The 19,966-nt window shown below is 41.6% G+C and overlaps 1 protein-coding gene across 1 annotated transcript in view; it reads right to left on the reverse strand.

The window, feature by feature from the left end:
- Nucleotides 1-1,386: 1,386 nt before the first annotated feature.
- Nucleotides 1,387-19,966, reverse strand: part of kcnj5 (potassium inwardly rectifying channel subfamily J member 5) — a 20,789-nt gene continuing 2,209 nt past the window's right edge. Inside the window, exons 2-4 of the mRNA XM_076142889.1 lie at nt 13,553-13,635; nt 10,606-11,479; nt 1,387-3,048 (exon numbers count right to left, since the gene is read on the reverse strand). Coding sequence (XP_075999004.1) covers nt 2,663-3,048; nt 10,606-11,479; nt 13,553-13,635 — 1,343 coding nt within the window. The 3' untranslated portion in view covers nt 1,387-2,662. The remainder of the gene's footprint in view (nt 3,049-10,605; nt 11,480-13,552; nt 13,636-19,966) is intronic.

The following is a 19,966-nucleotide window of genomic DNA, read 5'->3' on the forward strand; positions in this document are numbered from 1 at the left end:
GATAAGAATAGCCCTGACAGCAAATTGCTATGTTTCCGAGGATTTCTGTGACGCACTGGCCACCAAATGTGACACCATCTTCCTCTCTCTGACTGGTGTACTTTGCCTATGCTTGATAAATATGATTACCCCTGTGACTGAGTGTTTTTTCCGTCGCTAGTTAATAGCTGTGGTGGCATTCTTAATCAGTTTGCCAGCTGTTTTCTGTGACTGTGGCTGCCTCTGTGTGTCTGGGCGGGTGCACACACACACTCTACATACAGTGCTGACTTAGGGATACTGTTTATGTCCTGAGGCAGCCACAACCACGTTATCGCCTTGGACAACTGTTTCATGGTCCCAGAACAGTCTCTTTTGATTCATGCATGTATAGGAAAAGTCAATAGTATATAGTAATAGTATAGTTCTTGATAGTATAGATCGTATACACAGTATTTCTCTACAAGACATGGAACGATTCTCGCCTTGAGTTTTAGTGCAACATTCTTCTGCAGTAGTAGAACGGTTTTCCAAGTCTCATTTCAGGATTTGATGCACAGCTTATCAACCTATAAAATTCCTAGTCATTTTTTTCAAAAGCCACCATTGTCCCACCAATGGCCAATATAGACCATTGGTCAAAATTCAGGTACTTTACCAACCTCTTTTAAAAAGTTAAGTGTATCAACACACACACACGAACACAAACGCATGTGCATTATCTAACATGGACATGCTGTTCTTTCAGCCATATTATGTTTATTCCCATGATAACACACAGAAAACAGATGACATTCCAGTAATGAACGATGACCCCTCTAATGTGAAACATGTTGTTTTGCAAATGAAATACATTTGATGCTATAATGTCACAGTTAAAATAAATACATTGACTGGACAAGCATCTGTAAAAATTCAACATGAAATTGGAGTTGGATGTATGACAAATCCCATTTTGATATTTGGCTATTAACACTTTTTCTGCTAATATATTGTAGAAATCCTTTTTTTTTTTGCATGCCTAAAAAATACCCTGTATTTATTTTTGTATTAAACTTTGAAAATGGGGGCATGGGGGTTGATTTATGCATGCAAGCTCTGACATGTGTCCTTCATTTAAGAAGAATTAAAAAGTCAAATAATAGTTGACTGTAGGCTTAGCCCACATATGGACTTCCCAAACAATAGTCAAAGAGAACATACACTTAATCAAGCAAAGGACACCAGGGGGAATTAGTGAAATATGTGCAAAATGAACTTTGTGTATAGTCAAAGAAAATGTCATAAGGAGCAAGCTCAAGGTGAGGGTAAAGGAAGTCATACTAGTTGTAAAAGTGAGATATTGGACAGAAAACCCGCTTCTATCTTTTATATCCTCAGATTTAATGCAACTGTAAAATATCAGGGTTGAATATCTTAAATAAAAACAAAACAAACTGGAAAACAAATGTACATAAACAGATACATGGAGTATTTCATTTTTGCTTGAGGAAAGTTTGAAATAGTCATATGTGTGGTGTATAAAATCAAGAACATTTCAAATAGCAGTTGAACATACAGTACATACAGTATTTCATATAAATGTTTTAATCTACTGTATACTGTAATTAAATCACATTTTTTAACTAGGACTGACATGCATCAGCCAATAGCAATGGCCTGGTGGATGGTTAGGTCAGTGCTGAGTCACCTCTTGGGAAATTGTGCTCTATGTATCCAGAAAATGGGCATGGAATTAAAATTTCAGCTGCTTCAGAGGAAGAGGGAAATACATGTTTCAGCAGCCAAAGAAATATTCAGCACAGCCAGTCCCTCTAGAATAGTCAGCATGTCTACCAGGCAAAGTGGTATATATATATCCGAGAGGCTTTAAAGCCCAACTTAGTGTCTACCATGGTTTGCCTGGTAGCTACTGTACATTTCAAACCCTGATTTAAAATGAGGTACTGGCTGGTTACTTTTGAGCCAAAGCTCACACATAGTGAGAGTTATTTATGAGAGCACAACTGTGACGAGGGCTTTAACAAAATGTATACTTGTTGTCATTGCTTGTACAATACGTTTTTCTGAATCTGGTCTTGCCTATGTGAACTAGAAGCCGTACATGTTTCCACCAGGTGAAAGGGTTTCAGACACAGAAGAATAACACTGACAGAGAAAGGAAATAATAATCTCCTGCTTATTAAAAAAACATCATTAACAAGGTTCCATTAACACACAGAAGCTGCTGTCAGACACATTAGCAGAGTTACGAGATCAATAATCTGCTGAAATGAAGCTGATTCAACACACGCTAAAATGAGATATTGGAGTATCCATAATAAGCACATGGAACTCTGTCATGGCTACCAGTTTCAGCTCAAGTTTTCATTATACAGCTTGAGCTGTTACAGCAGTAAGTGGTCGTTAAGATTATAAAAATACGACCCGAACCACAAACCTTTAAGTGTACCTATAGTTACTGTACTGTATGTGTGTGTTCGTGTATGTGTACTTACGTGTCTACAAAACCAATCTATGCTATAGATTGACACTCTAGTAGAGGAGTATTGAATGTGAAAGTTGGGGGCTGGAGAAAGATGACTTGGATTTCCAAGCAATGCAATGGAACAAGCTGGCCATTGGCTAAACAAGGGTTGAACTGGCCTCCAGTCTTTCCTAGGCCTTTAGCTGATGTGGTCACTCAGTCACGCAGTCCATCAGCCAAGGGTGGTTCCTGCAATGCAGCCGCTGAACCATTGGTCTCTCCTCTGTCACCCATTACCTCTCCCTCCTCCTTATCCTCATCCTGGGTGAGTGGGTCCTGGTTGGACAGGCGATTTAAGGGGTCAGATGTATGCGTTTTGGGCTCAGGGCTGAGGAGGGAAAGCTGAGGCAATAATGGGCTCTCCTTATACTTTGCAGCTAACTCCTTGGCGCTGCAGGCGGGAGTGTTGGTCTCATACACATCGTGGAAGTTGTTGTAGTCCACTTCGTAGAAGCCCTTCTCCAAGGAAAGGACAGGTGTGAAGCGATGACCCCAAAGCACTTCTGTGTCCAGGTAGGAACTTCGTGCCTGACATGTCATGCCTGTCCACAAACACACACATTCATTCACAAGAGGCACAAGACAGGTCAACAAACACAACCAAAAAGAAAGGGGTGCAAGGAGAAAGAGGGACAGCATCAGTAAATGATTCATTTGTACATACCCGGTTTCAAAGTCACTTAGAGGCTAAAAGTCTAGGTCAACAAGCAAAAATATCCATTAGTAGTAAATGGCTGTATCTGTGTGGGCCATGGTGTTATTACTGGGGTTTAATTGTGTCACACACGATACACCTCATGAAATTACCTTTTGTTCCCCCAGTTACACATTATCATGGTGCAACATTGACATCCATAATTATGTGCAATTTAGACTTTAATCTACCTGACTCATGTATCTTCCGTAGAAAAGATAAATGGCCACAGGAGAATTTTTAAGTTGCACACAGGGACAGACAAGATGAAAAATCTATCCTTCTAACAAAGATGGAAGCTAGCTCCTTAGAAAAACGAGTGTTAAATATTATTGGACTATGGTCTCTTTAAACCATTGGCATGATTGTAATGTGTCTGTAATTTGTGGTTTCTAACATACAGTATAGAAGCAGCGCTTTCTCAAAATGCTTCTATACTGGGTGGTATTAGCTGAAATCTGTGTATATTTGGTTGATTAATTTGGACAGGCATCAACACAGTGTCAGTGTGGCCAGTGCGTGGGTTACAGCAAGCATGCATTCACAGACTGACAGGTGTCATGTTGGTGAGTCAAACATTAATGCTTATAAATATGTGCTGAATAGATGCTTTATACTGTCGGTGGTGTGAGCATGTGTTTGCATTAATTGCAGCTCGTACATTACTCTGTGTTCACCTTTTTAATTACACTGCATTCACTTTACTGCATGACTTAACTTTTTTGCAATTTGAATTAAGTGCGTCTATTAAGGATGTGCATCAGCTGAGGCGTGCTTTAAAGATGCCACAATGCAGGCAGTGGAGCGCAGAGCATCTTCTTCACAGGCTGCTGACCGCCTAAGTGTGGAAATATAAATATTTGCTTCGGCCAGATCAACATAAAAATCATTAAGTTTAGACTTCCAGGAATTATGAATGATTGATCACTCTAACAAGATAACCGCCATGCATATGTAATAGTTTAATGGACAAATGCTTCCACATGGGTTGCCTTCAACAGGGAAATACCTGCAAGCTAATTGAGTTGGGCAATTGAAGAGATGGGAACAATATATTATTTTCCTCTCTATCTATCTTACTGCTTGATCAAAGTTTACACCTGCTTCCTCCAGGTGCAAAAAATCAGGCTGAGTTTATTCTCCTGCAGTACTGATAAATCATCTCTTCTGTATATTTGAATGAATCTCCATTCTCTCTTCCCATATTTTTGCTGTCATACAATCCCCGAAAGGTTTATACATAGTTTTCAGAGGTGCTGCTTGTCCGTCATTTTGCCCTTAGTAAATAAGGAGCAGTGTTATTTGACTTGTTTGTACCAAAAAATGGCCTCAAATCCTTAGTAAATATGTCACGTTGTGTTTTTAATTTTTGGTGAGTCAGAGTCAATGGTGGAGGAGAGACAGTGGTTATTATTCTAGATAAGCCGGTGGTTCTGTCATTGCATTGAACAATTATTGCTATGGGTTTTGTTTGTTTTCACATTTGTTAAGTAATAATACCATAACCGTATTGTTTTGTAATAAATAGCAACTGCTGAGTGATGAAACAGCCCACAGGCCACCAGCCGCCTCTGCTACGGGCTATAATGAAACATTGTTCCAAAGCTGGAGACTCTCTCCACACTCTGCAAACAAGACATGGGAATTGGGTTTGTCAGGTTGCTAGGTTGTCTGGTTGTTAATGACACTACTGCCTACTCAAACCAGTTCTGTAAAAAAATATGTTGGTGGTAGTTCAAGATTTCACTGCATACCAACAAGGTTGAACAATATCTTCACAAAAGTGACACTAGACATGCTGGCATTTTTGCGTATTTTTGAGTATTTTTTCCACACATTTTTCTCAGGCAATAGTGTTTCTGAGTTGGGGAAGGGAATAAACCAGGACAACAAAACAGGGATGCAGATTTCTGTGTGAGTGTGTGGGGTGCAACAGAAAAAACTGAGCAGCGAAAGCTGCTGTAATAATGATGCAATTTTGCAGGTTGTAAGAATTCCCACTGCACAAAGTACAGCAATAAGTCATGAACAACGAGGAAGCTGCTAGATTCTCAGAATACAAGGTAGTGAACAGCTCCTTTAAGTATCTTTATTAAGGATGAATGAGGGAGAAAGCCATGAGAAAACTGCTCAGCATGAAAAAATTAAGAAAATCATTGGAATCAGTCTTGGGTTCGACATGTGCTGAGTCCGCGGTGGCACCAACTGCTTCCAGCATATCAAGATCGAGTCTGAGCCCAGTGGCAGCTGCGGGTTTGTTTTCTTCCTTCACACACTGTTTATGGCTTTTGAACATTACCTAACGACACACTGCCAGTGACTGCTAATGGAGTCTGTCTGAGTTACTTTGACAAAAGTCAAAACTAACCTCACAGAGTTTAGCTCGACGATGTTTACTCAAACTCCAGCATTGGGTCAAGACTCAGTACTGATCAGGGCTGTCATGTTCACCTCTTTGCTTGCTTGACGCCGCCTGCGCCGACAAAGGAAATCCCTCAGCCCTCCCTCTATTTCACAATGGCTGTGGGATATGATGTTTTGCTTAAACTCGAGAAACTCGACTTGCTTAAATTTCTATCAGAGATGGCAACCATTTCTTTCTTACTTCACAGATCTACATGCTATCTGGCTATGCCAGACCAATGACTGAGAACCTCAACACTGAATAATACTGATAATACAATCTTCTTTCCTTCTCTCTATCTCTCTCTCCTTTCCACCCTCTCTCTGTATAAAAAACGATCTCCAAAATTTCCTATAAATGTATGCGTCATGTCAAATGTTTGCTTCAATAAAAAAAATATACTACATGATCAGGGCTGCAGGTACTTTGAGCTTTTCCTGTTTTCGTGGGTTGTACTAAGTATTACAGCACAACCGCACACTGATTCTATATTTTATCTATATAATGGTGACATTGCAAGATATTCCTCTTAAATATTCAGAATTTTTTCTCTTTTATCACTTGAGATATCACGCAGTTTTTTTGCCTCCATCTTAGTGATCAGGATGATATTGATTAAGATGTTATTAATTGTATGTGCAATTTGAGTCAGCTGTGCTTTTTCCATTTTCCTACCTAAAGTTACCTGTTGACAGAAATCCAACACAAGATCGCCCACGTGAAATTCTTATGCAACCACAGCATTATGCAAAACCGTTTACAATTTTCTACTGCACTCATACTACAACCCAATATTAATAGTTGCACTTCCTCATGTTGTCTTGGGTGCATAATCCTCTTTAGAATTTGTTCTGGACATTTAGTTTCTCTGCTGTTCATCAATGACATTTCCCCCTCCTTGATGGGTCAGAATCAATTCCTATATTTTCTGATGTTCTCTGCACTTGACATCTGTATCATTGGGACAAAGAAATAGCTAAAAAATATATTAAATAAGCCAGAATATCACTTTACCTCTAATGATATACTGTATCTGAAATAAAGGTGTGACTGATAAATTATATGGTGTCTGATGTAAATTGCTGCCACCATAATTTAACATGTGTCATAGCAGAGTCCATAATACCTACTGCTACGTGACAGCAAACCATTAAAAAAAATCAATTCTGCTTCGCCACACCATGAGACAATCTAATGGTGACCTCTGAGTTTTATTTACAGTGCCAATTGATGGAATTTTACCAAAGCAAAAAGTCATTCATAATGCTTTGACATGTTACTATTTATCTTCTACACGGTCGCCCGTAAAGTTGGAATGATTTTTATTCCAACTTTATGGGCAACAGTGTATTTCCAAATTGTGAAACAACATAAACACTTGGATGTGGAAATACATCACATTTTTTTTGTTGTTAAAACTGATCAGTTAAAAAGGATCAAAACTATCTGGAATATAAAATGGTATGTTGCTTGGCATTGAATAGAAATTCTGCAAGATCCTTCACATGCTAAATGCATTCACAAAATGGTATAAATTTGTGGAGTATGTATCCTATGTATTTACACTAAAACAAGGGCAGTTATTCTTGTGTTTACCCAACAACATTGTTAATGCAAGATTCTTCAAGGAAACAGCCCTTATTCCATCTACAGACTGTAAAGGAATTGGTGGCTTGCTATCTTTACGTAAAGGAAGAGTTCTGTTAATGGTTCTTAAAGGTTGATGAATAACAGATTCAGCTGTTATGATAGAAAACAGCACTTTATGAAAATGACTAGATATGGAATAACACAGCCAAACCAAACATCTCAAGGCCAGGCTTCTCCCAGACATTTGCTGACAGAAAATTCAGACTGGAGGCTTTTTAGGCACCTAAAGTGATCCAAAATTAACAAATGATCCAAAACTATTATTGTATAATGTCAATACTTAATAATAAAGGAGACCAGGGATTTGTGAAATGTTTCAAGAAGAAATATTTTCTTTCTTCTTCTTGTTCTTTGTGTTTTGTGATTTTATTTTTGAATACTTTTTTTTTCTGTCTTAATTTACAGCTTGTGTAGTGGGGGTAGGAAGAAAAGTACATGTTCTATAGTAAATTACATCATACATAAATGTAAATGACACATAAAATATTCAACGCAATTACATCTGCTCCTTTTTACACCTGTCATCGTGTTGAGATGCAAGCGGTAACTGAAATGATTGTCCAGCTGCAGTGCAGATGGGCTATTCTGCTGTGTGAAAGTCTGCAATTAGCAAATGGAAAACTTGCAAAGGAAACCATTTTCAGTGCATTAGCTGTCTTGTGAAGGCATGGTGTCATCTGCAAAGTAGATGAAGTAAAACCAAACCTCTGCAAGCAGATCAGAACCATTTCTTTAACTGCATTAATTTCATGAGAATCAAATTGAATGGATTAAACACTTTCAGAACTATTGGTGTTAGTGCATCTATGCTGTGGCACCGAAGTGAAGAACTGTTCTTTGTAAGATCATCATCATCTTGTCTCATTCTTGTTACTTTTTCCCAAAAAACTGTGGGTGTGCACGAGATACAAATATTCCATTTTAGTGAAAAACGAACTATTTGACCATAGATGGACATTTCTTTCCTTTGAGTGTTTGTGTGACCGGCACCAACACTGACACTTTCCCTGACACTTTCACTCTCACATTCACTTTATGGTGCAACTGTTTATCTAAGTAACAGAAACTAAGTAAAACATTTTTCAGGAAACACTTTCAATTTGTAAACTCCCCCCCCCCCCCCCCCCCACACTGATAAGTTCTATCAGAGATGGCAACAATTTATCGCTATTTACAGATCTACAGGCTATGCCAGACCAGTGACTGAAAAACCAGAACACCGAACAGTTCCTTTTTATTTTTTCATTTTGTTTTACATCCCAGGTGGGCCAGGACAGGGTTGTATGGATGTGGGGTTGGGTTGGGTTGGGTCTCAGGGTGGGATGTCCCCTCTTTATTTTTTGTTTTTTTGTTTCTCTCCTCTTTCCTTCTCTCTACCACAGCCTATGATGCGATTTGTAGTTGCCTAATTGCTGTTTGACATCATTCAGTAAAAACTATACTTACCCTATGCGATCATCGCATCAACATCACCGATGCCATCCTGGACTCTGTGCCCACACTACTGTGCCATGTTCTCACAACCTCCAGTGGCAGTGGTTTTCAGATGTTTCAATTTCAATCCACTTGTACCTTGTGCTGCCTCAGGGTATACGTTTAAAGTTTAACAACAACAATAGTAATAATAATGCAACCTTCCCTCTCTCTCTCTCTCTCTCTCTCTCTCTCCTTTCCCCCCTCTTTCTGTATAAAAAATGATCTCAAAGATATCCTATAATTGTATGCGCAATGTCATGTAAAATGTTTGCTTCAATAAAAACAAATAGTAAAAAAAATTGAAATGAAAATAAAAATTTCTTCTGGCAGAGTATGAGTTGAAAATCACAATTTCCAAGCAATTTTTCAAACAAATAAATAGAATTCTTTTGCATGTCATACCATTAGTCCTACCCTCACTAATACATAACTACAACCACTCAACTTGCATTCGGGTCATGACAACAGAAACAGGAAGTGGGGGGCACGGGGGAAAGTCGGTGCCTAGCGGTCAAGGATGGTGACGTCATGACCCCTGCATGATGCCCGGATCTCCGGCGGTGAAGTGGAAGGTGATTTAATGTCTGAGTCAAGTATCTGACAGTGTGAGCATGAAGCATGATGACTATTGGCTCTTTGGAGGAAAAAATAAATAAATAATTCAAAAAAGAAATAGAGCAGAAATGTTCAGATGCATGAAAAGCCACGGCTGAGTGCATGGGAGAGCCTGGTGGTTTCTACCGGATTCAGAACATAACTGTGTCCATGAGACTAAACCCTGATAACCATTCAGTGTGTTTTATCTATTGATGCAGAGTATGATGATATCTAGTAAAATAAAGGAGTGCCATGTATAATGCATCGTATTCATGAATTACAATTAATCCAAAAACAAAGGCCTATTGACAATGCAGGCGAAGCATATAAATAATACCTGATTTAGCCAATAGCCTACGGAAAACACACCCTGACACCAAATTAACACACAGCTATGGGGCCTGGTGCTGTTGAAGATTCTTTATTTATTTGGAACGGTCAATAAGGGAATTGATGCTCAATAATATTTTTGGAAATCATGATTTCCCACTGCTCTTTCTACAATTTTGGTTATTCATTTTTATTATTTAACTATTATTTGTTGTTGCTATGATGCATATTAAATGTTCTCTTTCCAGGTTTCATTTTAGACTTACACTAAGGATAAGGTGTCAAATGGAACTTTCCAAAAAAGGACTAGCTGACTTTATGTTAATGGCACAAGCCTGGGGCAATGTTTAGGTCTGCATGGCCTTCTCCCCAAAACACCAACGCCTAGTGCAGGTAGCTACACTTCGTTCATTTTGCAATAAACAGCATTGAAGACATAACCTTCGAGTTGCAACAGAGGTGGGCTGCAAAGTAAAGGCTGCTGTGGCAGGCAGAATGAGTCATTGCAAGCATTTAAATCACTCGTTACATGGCCATTTTGTGTCATTGTTTGTGGATAACGACAGAACAGAAACTATAGAATTATCAACAAATTGGATAATCCCCTTTCTAAAAGTTAAGTTGTGACCCCTATCACAAACTCTCTTTTTATTGTCATGTTTTGAAAGTATTAAAATCCACATCAACACTTCAACTGGAAATATATACGTTAATGTCAATTAGAGGATCACTTAGTGTCTGTTACTCACAGCACAGGCAAACACTCTCAACCTTTAGAGTAAAGGATCTGTCCACTGTATCTCACTGCACTTCCAGCATCCTACAATTCATCATTCCATCTCCCTACATCCATTGATCCATCACCCACACACTCTATCTTTTATCACCACATCTTTCTTTCCCCATCATGCTCCTGTCAGCGTGCACTGCCCCCACACCTTTACATACCTGTGGCTTCCACCATGCCCTCAAGGATGACCACAATCTCAAATTCCTCCTTCTCAATTTGTGCCTGTGACATCTCCCAGAAGGGGCTCTTCTCATTGATCTCGTGGGAGATGATGAGTGGTGACACCAGGAACAGGCGGTCATCTCCTGTGTCAAAACCGATGTTGATGTCAGTCTGGTTGAGTGGGATGAACTCTCCCTCCTTGGTCTGCTGTGAGCGGATCAGCTTTGCGCGGATCGATGCCTCCACGATGTGAGAGTTCCTTAGGTCTCCCACCCGAAACATCAGGCACATCTTGTTGTCTCGCACTGATATGACAGCATTGTGTGAGAACATGAGGGTCTCAGCACGATTCTTTGGCTGTGAGATCTTGACAAACATACAGCCTACCATCATGGCATTGACAATGGAGCCCAGGATGGCCTGCACCAAAAGCAGTATGATACCTTCTGGGCATTTCTCTGTGATTACACGATACCCGTACCCAATGGTGGTCTCTGTTTCAATGGAGAAGAGAAAAGCTGAGACAAAACTGTTGAGGTTCTCCACACAGGGGGTCCAGCCCTCCTCGTCAGCGTGCACCAGGTCTCCACGGATGAGCGCGATCAGCCACCACAAAAAGCCAAAGAATAGCCAGTTCACTATATAGACTAATGTGAAAATGAACAGGCTAAGGCGCCAGCGTAGGTCCACCAGTGTCGTGAATAGGTCACTGAGGTAACGGTACGTCTCTTGTACATTTCCGTGGTGAACGTTGCACTTGCCGTCTTTTTGCACGTAGCGCTGGCGCGGCTTCTTCGCTGGGTCAGAGATCAAGTGGGTTCGCTCTGTTGAGATCTGAGCCTCCCGCAGGTGCTTGGGAAGCTTCTTCACCTGTAGCCAAGAGGAAGGGGAAAGAGAAGCAAAGTATGAGGAGGGAGAGGGAGAGAAACGCTACTTGCTTTCTCCACATGAGGATATATTTCATATTAGACACATTGTTTACCTTTACATTTACCTTGCCATTTTCTCTACAGCTGTATTTATACTGTTTTTCTTTTTTTTCTGTCAGCTTTTCAAGCTGATATGTGCTGCTGTGGTGCAGATGCGGGGGCCAATCAAATGAAAGACCTTTATGCAGTCATTGTTCTGCACCACAATGACATCGTTGGTTTTAGTGCGTGTGATACAGTGGGGGAGAGAGACAGGGAAAGGACAGAACAGGAGCACAAGGACGCCCAGGTCTTTGTCTGTGTTGGCCCAGCTCCAGAGAAGCGATCTGGCTCCACAGCTGTGCCCTTCCTCCCTCCCAGTCCCCTGTGTTTCCCCCCCCTCACACCCTATGGGACATTGGCAGGCCTGGATAGGAACAGAAGCAGATCTTCTCTCTCTCCCCGACAGAGCCACATGGCATCTCAGAAAGACATGCATATGCCTGGGAACATACATGCGTGGCTTAACGACGTGAAATAATCCACAGATCAATTTGTGCAACAGATCACTGCAGGATTATTCAACTAGTTGCCTTGGTCTCTTTCTGGTCAGAGGCACTTGCAGGCAAACACAAATGCACAGAGGACAGAGATGCAAGGAAATCTTCAGGTAATCTTCGGGTGAGGTAAACAGACCAAGGACGCGTTGGCAGCATCCTCTCACTTTCCGCTCAGAGTTGATAATTGAAATGTATTGTGTGGAGGCAGGAGAGCAGCCCCGGTGCCCTGTGAAGCTCTCACGGCTAATCAGACACCTGTGATCCATCTCTCCCAGCGGAGTCCCCCGCTCACATCACAAGAAAAGTCACGTCCCAATGTTGTTGCATTGACAACTCCTCTGCTCTGTCGAGAAGATCATCGTGATCGGGGTTGGGCTTGGAAAAGGGCCGGATCTAAGACAACACAATATCCTAGAAAAGTGGGTCATTAAATGTGTCACGCAGGGTTGACTCAAGATGGGTGTGATTCACTGAGATGTGACCTCTGTTGTTCTGTGTACACGCGCATTTGGTGTTTGTCCGGGTTTGATTGCATTGCGTTTTCAAATATTGATTTGAAGTGATCCTCTGTAAGGAAAGTGGTAATGAGAGTTTTGACAATGAAGAATTGAAAGACAATGCTTATTGACCAACGTAGCAATTAGTGGATTGATGACACTGCACTCACTAAATGTCAGTGAATTACCCTATTACCAAGCACTTGGGGATATAGGATGAAATAAGACTGAAAACATTCCATTTTTTTAAGACCAATACTTTGAAACGACAACATCAGTCAGAGTTGATTTTATTGTTAATCACAAGAACAAAATCTTTAATTTAAAGACAGACACAAAAGACTGTGCGTTTTCCCACTTTAGACTGTGGCTAATTGAGTGATAGATGAAGCTGTCACAATCTGTGCAGGCCAATCTTTGGCTTTTGCAGTCAATACAGTCCCTGGGGCTGATCGTCCATAAACAAATTCATTAGTTCTGACTGTGTAGCAGTAGTAAGTGGTGGGTGTTTTCTCTCATTTAGCTAACCATGCTTGGTTACACAGGATGAGTTCCAATCAGCTGGGGAATCAGGACGGATATCTGTGGCCAGTTCCACAATCCATTATTGGGAATGAATGCGGCTCCTTTACAGCGTATTCCTATCTCTGCTGCAAAACCGCGTACTTATCTACCTGGTGCTTGAGAAACAAATCTATACACCTGTCTGGAATGTTTATTCTATACAGTCTGTGTGTGTTTGCTTATTCATTCTGCACATGAATCATCAATCCACGTTTCCTAACACACATCCTACGCCGTCTCCAGAGTAATCAGTTTCATCTCCTCTCCTTTTCCCTTCCTCTGCTCCTTTGAGGTCCCCTAGCACAGTCATGCCCTGTTATCTTTCACATCCTTTCTAGTCAAACAGTAGGAAATGTAGGACTGTGTCAGCCAGTGCAGTAGAAAGTATGTTTAGTAGTAGGAATAGTAGTTTACCTGTGCAGGTGTGACTCCTATCTCCATATTGTGGTCCATGAGGACTCGAGAATCTCCTGCCATCCTCAGCTGGAGCTCAACACCTATTGGACATTATGATAGAATGAGTCAAACCTAATAACCAGTATCCAGTTATATACACACACACAGTACAGTACTTGTTGTCGGTACTCCAGTCTAAACAATGAATGGAGCTGCAGATTCAGTTTGAACAGTTTAATGGAGAACAAAGGTCAAAGCCTAGCGTATAATAGCAGGCCTTTCAACCTTTCAACCCACATTATCCAGCTCGGAGAAATGAAATATATATATAAAGCATTATGTCAACACTAATTTTGTTACATTGATGGATCGCGTACATCCCTGGTCCTGTTGTTTTCAAAATGTCATATAAAATGCTCCAATTTGTCAATATTTGTCAACTGGGTAATTGGAACACACAGAAACCCACAAATGGCATTTGGTTGCAATATTACACAGCAGCTGAACAATTATTAATGAACACGTCAAGCATATGCAGGTCATGTTGTGCAATAAATGCTGTTATGAACGGAAATATGATTGAATAGATGGCAACTGTGGACTAGAATATAAGTGTGTTATTGCAAATGGCAGCAGCGGGGGTTACTTGCTTTTTATTAGACTTAATGTCTAATAAAAAGCCATGATAAAAGCTGACAGTATATTGTCTTGGTGAACACGTGATCTCATTTTTATATCATTACAACATGCATTGAACATGAAGTATTCCAGTTAAAGCGATGTTAAAGGTGCTCCGTTCTGACTGCAGTAAGTCTTAAGTACGGCATGAGCTGTCAGCGTCACATGGGAGACGACCCAGTGTACACTGCTGGCTAATTTGCCTGTACAATGAAGCAGTCTCAGCTGCAGCGATTTTAACGCCGTCAGTCCCCCAAGGAGCAAACGCGTCACTGCCGGCCTTGCCAGTCGCATTAGCTACACGTTCCCACACACACACACACACACACACACACACACACACACACAATTCCCTGCATGCAGGAACATTCAATCTCAATAGCAGATATTGCCTTCTCACAGTAATCAGTTCGTAATGTGGAGACAGACATGCATACTTTCTTTGTTCTCTCTTGATTTTAAAACTCATTTCACCCAGTATAAAATGGCTATAACTTACACAGATGTTCTGGATCTCCGCTCAAATAATTAGGGGATAATATAGTGCAAAGTGTTTGTTGTAATCCTAAAGTGTATGCCTCTGTTGCAGAGCTGTATGCTGAAACAGGGCTATTATATGAGTTCCAAGGTGACAGAAGTAGCAAAGGAACACTATGTCTCCTGAATGATGTGGGATTTAATAACAGCTACTGCTGTAGTTAAAGAGGGGAGTGGGGGCTCAGAGTGTGTGGGGGAAACTCAGATAAAGCCCTAATTTTAGCAGCAATCTTACGACACCTTTACAGCTCCATAAAAGGCGATTAACCCCTGGCTCTTGCCTAGAAATAAACTTTTTTAAATATTTTAAAGAACAAAAGATATACAGGACATTATAATAGTCTAATACAAATAAAATTGACTTGACTAAGCAAAGGAGCATGGGTGAAGTTATGTTTTTGCTTGTTCCTGACCTTAACAACACCTGACTTTTCCCTGGTATCTGTCTTTGATGTATTTGTCCGCTGTCGAGCGAGGAGCGAAAATGCAAAGGAGAGCACGCCAAAGTGAGCGAAGTACGTCACATGTCAGATCCACACAGGAATGCGGTGTTGACATTGATGCTCCAAAGCAAAGGGCAGACTGACGTGACAAGCATCAGAGTGGGGAAAAGGCAGACAGACAGGAGAGGCACGGGACACACACAGAGCTGACAAAACCTCACTGAATGCATTAAAGGGGTTCCAGGGTCTTGCTTTCTGACTCGTTTTAGGTGTTCATGAATAAAACATGTCTCCGCGGAGGTTTGTGATCTCCAGACCTGCACGTACACTCAGCAAGGCTCTGATTGCGACGTCTGTTCACAACAGCAGTCTCAACAAGCCCAAATGAGAGGTGTTCCAACATGGATACCAGCTGGGAGTTTTTTTTTATCTTGGCTCTTTAAGAGGGTAACAAGCATTTATCTTGTTACCAGAAGAGTGACAGGATAACTTGGACTAAATTGTGTCGGTGCCCTGATAACGAGAGCACTCATCTGCTGTCCGTAAAGTGGACATCGGTTCACCAGCAAACCTGCAGCTCACAGGGATATCTCCTGCACATATGCATTGGCCTTACTTGCCGACGCTGCAGCCATAAACAATGATCTTTATGGCAAAACATGTGCTTTTTCCTCCTCCCTGACTCTGATTTTCCTCCAAGGCCTGCTGATATTTTGAGATTCAATTTTCGACATTTATGTACCTTGTGAAACTAATGTTGCAAGCCACGAGTGCATTTCTGAAAGGTGACCGCCGTGGCTCGGAGCGGAACACTGCTCCAAACTAATCACTGCTCCGACAACAGTGAAGGCACCCAAACCCTCCTGAACAGGCCACACAATCCACAACACCACCACAACGGATGAATCTTTACTATTATTTTCTCTTTATCGACAATAGCCAATAGATCATAAAATCTTTTTTTAAATCTAAATTATTGCCATTGTATAGCAGTGATCAATTCACCTTTGCTGTTTGTGAAGAAACAGTTGAAATGGTCCTAGATGTGCTAGTTTTGCAGATGCTGAGGTGGCTGTTCACTGCCACCTCAGCATCTGGCTCCAACCTAACTTTTCAGGAACATATCATCAGCTTTATTTGAATTATTAACTTCAGTACCAAAACTAACTTCTGTACAAACAGAAATGCTTGGTTTTCACAATTTCCCCATTTGACCTGGTGACCGATCAAGGCGGGGTCACAAATGGAAGGAAGAAGTTGCAAAGTCAGCATTTGCCCTTGGTATACAGTATACAAATTTGACTGTTGCCGTCCACTCGTCCGTATCTCTTGAGGTTGCTTCATGCACTATTTTTGTTGGAAAATACACTACTGAAGTGTCATCAAAATATTGCAAATAGTGCTGACAAGGCAGAGGAGTAGTGAAATGGGTGAAAGAAAGACAGAAAGAATGAAAGATATCTGCACTGGTGCAATCATTGCGGCTCAACTGTCGTCTTTGTTTCTCCAACTTTGTGTTTCCTTGATCCCAACCCTCTATAACAGCTATGTTTATGGCCCTGTCATGATTACGCCCTGTGACTGGCCCACAAAATAACATGGCCACATCCCTATCGCTGCTCACTTATGACACTTTGAGGTCAGTCAGGGCAAATGACTAAAAACATCCCCAGAGTTTGGCTCCAGGCCCAGCAACCACACACACACACACACACACACACACACAAGCACACACACACGCTTTCATACCATGCCTCCCATTGTCCTGTTGCCCGATAGTGAGCTGAGTGTATCCAGTTGTGTCCTTCTCGTGGATGACCTTCTCTGGAGTGACACTGCTGCACCGAGACATCCAGCTCACACTGAAGAAACAATTTGCTTAATGATATGTCCACCCCTCTCTCTCTCCATCTCTATAACACACACGTGAACACACACACACACACACACTTTCAATCTCATCTTTCTCTCTGGCCATCCTTCATTCACTTTCCCTCTTACAGTACATTTTGCACACACCCTTGAAAACCCTAAGTTGCTCAGTGCAGGACGCACCGTGACAGTTACTGCATGTTTCACATCTCACCCTTCCTCACTCCTACACTCAGTTGAGTACGCTTTAAAGTCACGATAGCCACGAACACTGCTGCTGAGTGGGGCTGGATGGGATTAAAATCCCACACCTACTGCAGCCAAACAAGCCCCTCTCCGAACATGTTGGCTTGGGACCCAACAGATATGATGGAAAGACACATGCAGCAGCTGAGAGATGCACAGAGGTGGGTGGGCATGCTCCCAAACACCCTGTTTCTCCGTTATCAGGTGTTTGTGTCAGCCTCTTGCGATGATTTACGGCTCAGATCCCAGATTGTCTATGCGACTGCTCTATCGTAGCACTAGAGAATGATGGCTAAGCAAAATAACAAATGGGGGATGAGAAGGAAATAACTGGAGACAATGAATAGCCTGGTTCAGCATTATCTGCAATATAGCAAAAACATCTCGACTCCAATCAAAATATTGGATTGTTAATTAAGCAGAGATGGATGCTGCTTGTACGGTGCTAAAAGACAATTTTCAGGTTGTGATGCTTCGTTGTATTCAAAACAGATGCGCATTTTGGAACTGTCCTCTTTTGTTCGATTTGTTTTTGCACCAAATGCTAATAACTTTCCTTTGCTGGCTCTTCATACGCAGTGGGGACAGGAGAGGAAGAGGAAGACGTGAGGAGAGGAGATGAGAGGATGTGAGCAGGGTGGGGCGGGACGGCAAGAGCTGGACAGCACGAGGACCACAGCTTGGAGGAGGCAAAGGTCAAACAGTCCTGATTGGAATTCCTGTCATACCTCACCTCTGTTTCTAGACTCAACACAAAGTAAGTCAGCTAAAACATATTTTGACCCGAAGGTTGCATAACACAAAAACCCTGACACCCCCTGAGAATTAGTTTGGGAGAGCGACTGTGTAGTGCTCTGTGCTTTTTTATAAGAAGATTTCCATGAGTGAGACCCTTAGAACTCTTCCGCTCCACTAGTTGATAGCAGGTGACGTGGTGTGAATGTGTCAAACTGAGCCAAGGTGACACAAGGTGACAGTGCACGGCTCCATTTTTGAAAGATGAAACCTTTCCAGTCTTATTAACTGTATGTCATGTTCCGCATCTGTGTTAATTAGCTGGAAACGCATAGTGACATGCATTTCCTTGGATGATGAATGCTCCAGCCTCTAAACTGCTTAAGGCAAAAAAAAAAAAGCCTTACCATGTACGGCAAATGCATCAGTGTGTTCTCCTCCTACAGCTTCATAATATTGCAGTTTAGCAGCTGTGCATTTATCAACGCCTCAACACCAAGCGTGGTTAAAATGCATGGAACGTCCTTCATCATCGCCTTCACTCAGCATATGGCGCGGTGTGAACTGCGAATCGACCGATGCAACCATTATGTCTTCGACTGTACAATGAATAATTCAATTGAAACGATTGGTACAGTTACAGTGTTTCTATTTCTAAACAAACGGGAAATTTTACTCACAATATCCACAGCGGCTAATGTGAGGTGCGATATGCGAGTCCACACTATTACAAGGGACAGGAATGCTATCACCCCCCCCCCCCCACACACACACACACACACCACCACCACCCCATGCCACATAGTTGAACTGGTCAGACCTGAATACTTATCAGCAGCACCACGAGACATTAGCGTGACTTCGCCAACGTTCCGCAGGCCTCATGAATAACACGAGTATTTCTCTATTAAAACAACTCCAGATAAAACAGCTTCAGCCCCAGCAACTAATCCAGGAGGAGACAATGTAAAACCTTAATGTCATCCTGCATAACCTGCCAGTTACAGATAAGAGAAACGCCTCTTACTAAAGCTCTTTTCAGTGCTGCTGAGAATCTATTACAACGGACCTGGAACTTATAACGTAAAGCGTTATCACAGTCAACAATTCGGGTAAGAAAATGAGCGTAGCCTGGATAACACTAGGAATTTCAAAATGTGTGTGGAGTGAAAACCAACGGAACGATATGGCCACAGCAGCCTATTACACACACTAACAGATTGCATTCCAACCAAAGTCCTGACTCTGAAAAATGGAAATCTTGCAAAATCTCTCACATAAAATTGACTTTAATGCAAACAAATGACGAGGATGAACAGCTTGGGGGGGAAATCAAAAAGCAGATGAGGTTGCGCCAACGTGGCCTGTACATCTTTAGCAGACACATTATGCAAAAACTCAGATTTCCACAAACACGTTGATCTTCCATCAGGTACCAAAGTAAATATCACACTGCACAGTCTGCATCCCGAGGACTTGTTGGGTTGAAGTGGTGCATTGGATCATACATATACAGTAGCACACGGGATCTTGCTGTTGATCATTGCAACGAGGGAATTAAGCCAAAAGCTAAATGATGTAATGTGTCAAGGTTAAACTGTAGAAATGACACTGTAAGCAAGTTGTAACACAATAAAACAAAAAGGAACACAGAGATGGAGTCAAAGGGCAAGGTGACCTGTTACTATTCTGTTGTTTGTTATCTTGTATCCACAAAGGGGGGATGTGTGCGTGTGTGTCGCATTTCCATTTTGATATTCTTGTACAGGTGCAATGGACGACAAGCACCACAAATAGAGGACAAAATGCTGATCCCTGAATCCTGTCACCTCTCTCTCTACCAACCGTTTAACAGGAAGGTAAAGGTGTTTGCGTTTGTGACGCCTATAAACCGCCGCTGCAGCTTCATGCATCAAACGTT

Source organism: Genypterus blacodes, unplaced genomic scaffold (genome assembly GCF_046128005.1).
Source record: "Genypterus blacodes isolate CSIRO-AG114 ecotype Tasmania unplaced genomic scaffold, CSIRO-AGI_Gbla_v1 ptg000003l_1, whole genome shotgun sequence".
Lineage (NCBI taxonomy): Eukaryota > Metazoa > Chordata > Actinopteri > Ophidiiformes > Ophidiidae > Genypterus > Genypterus blacodes.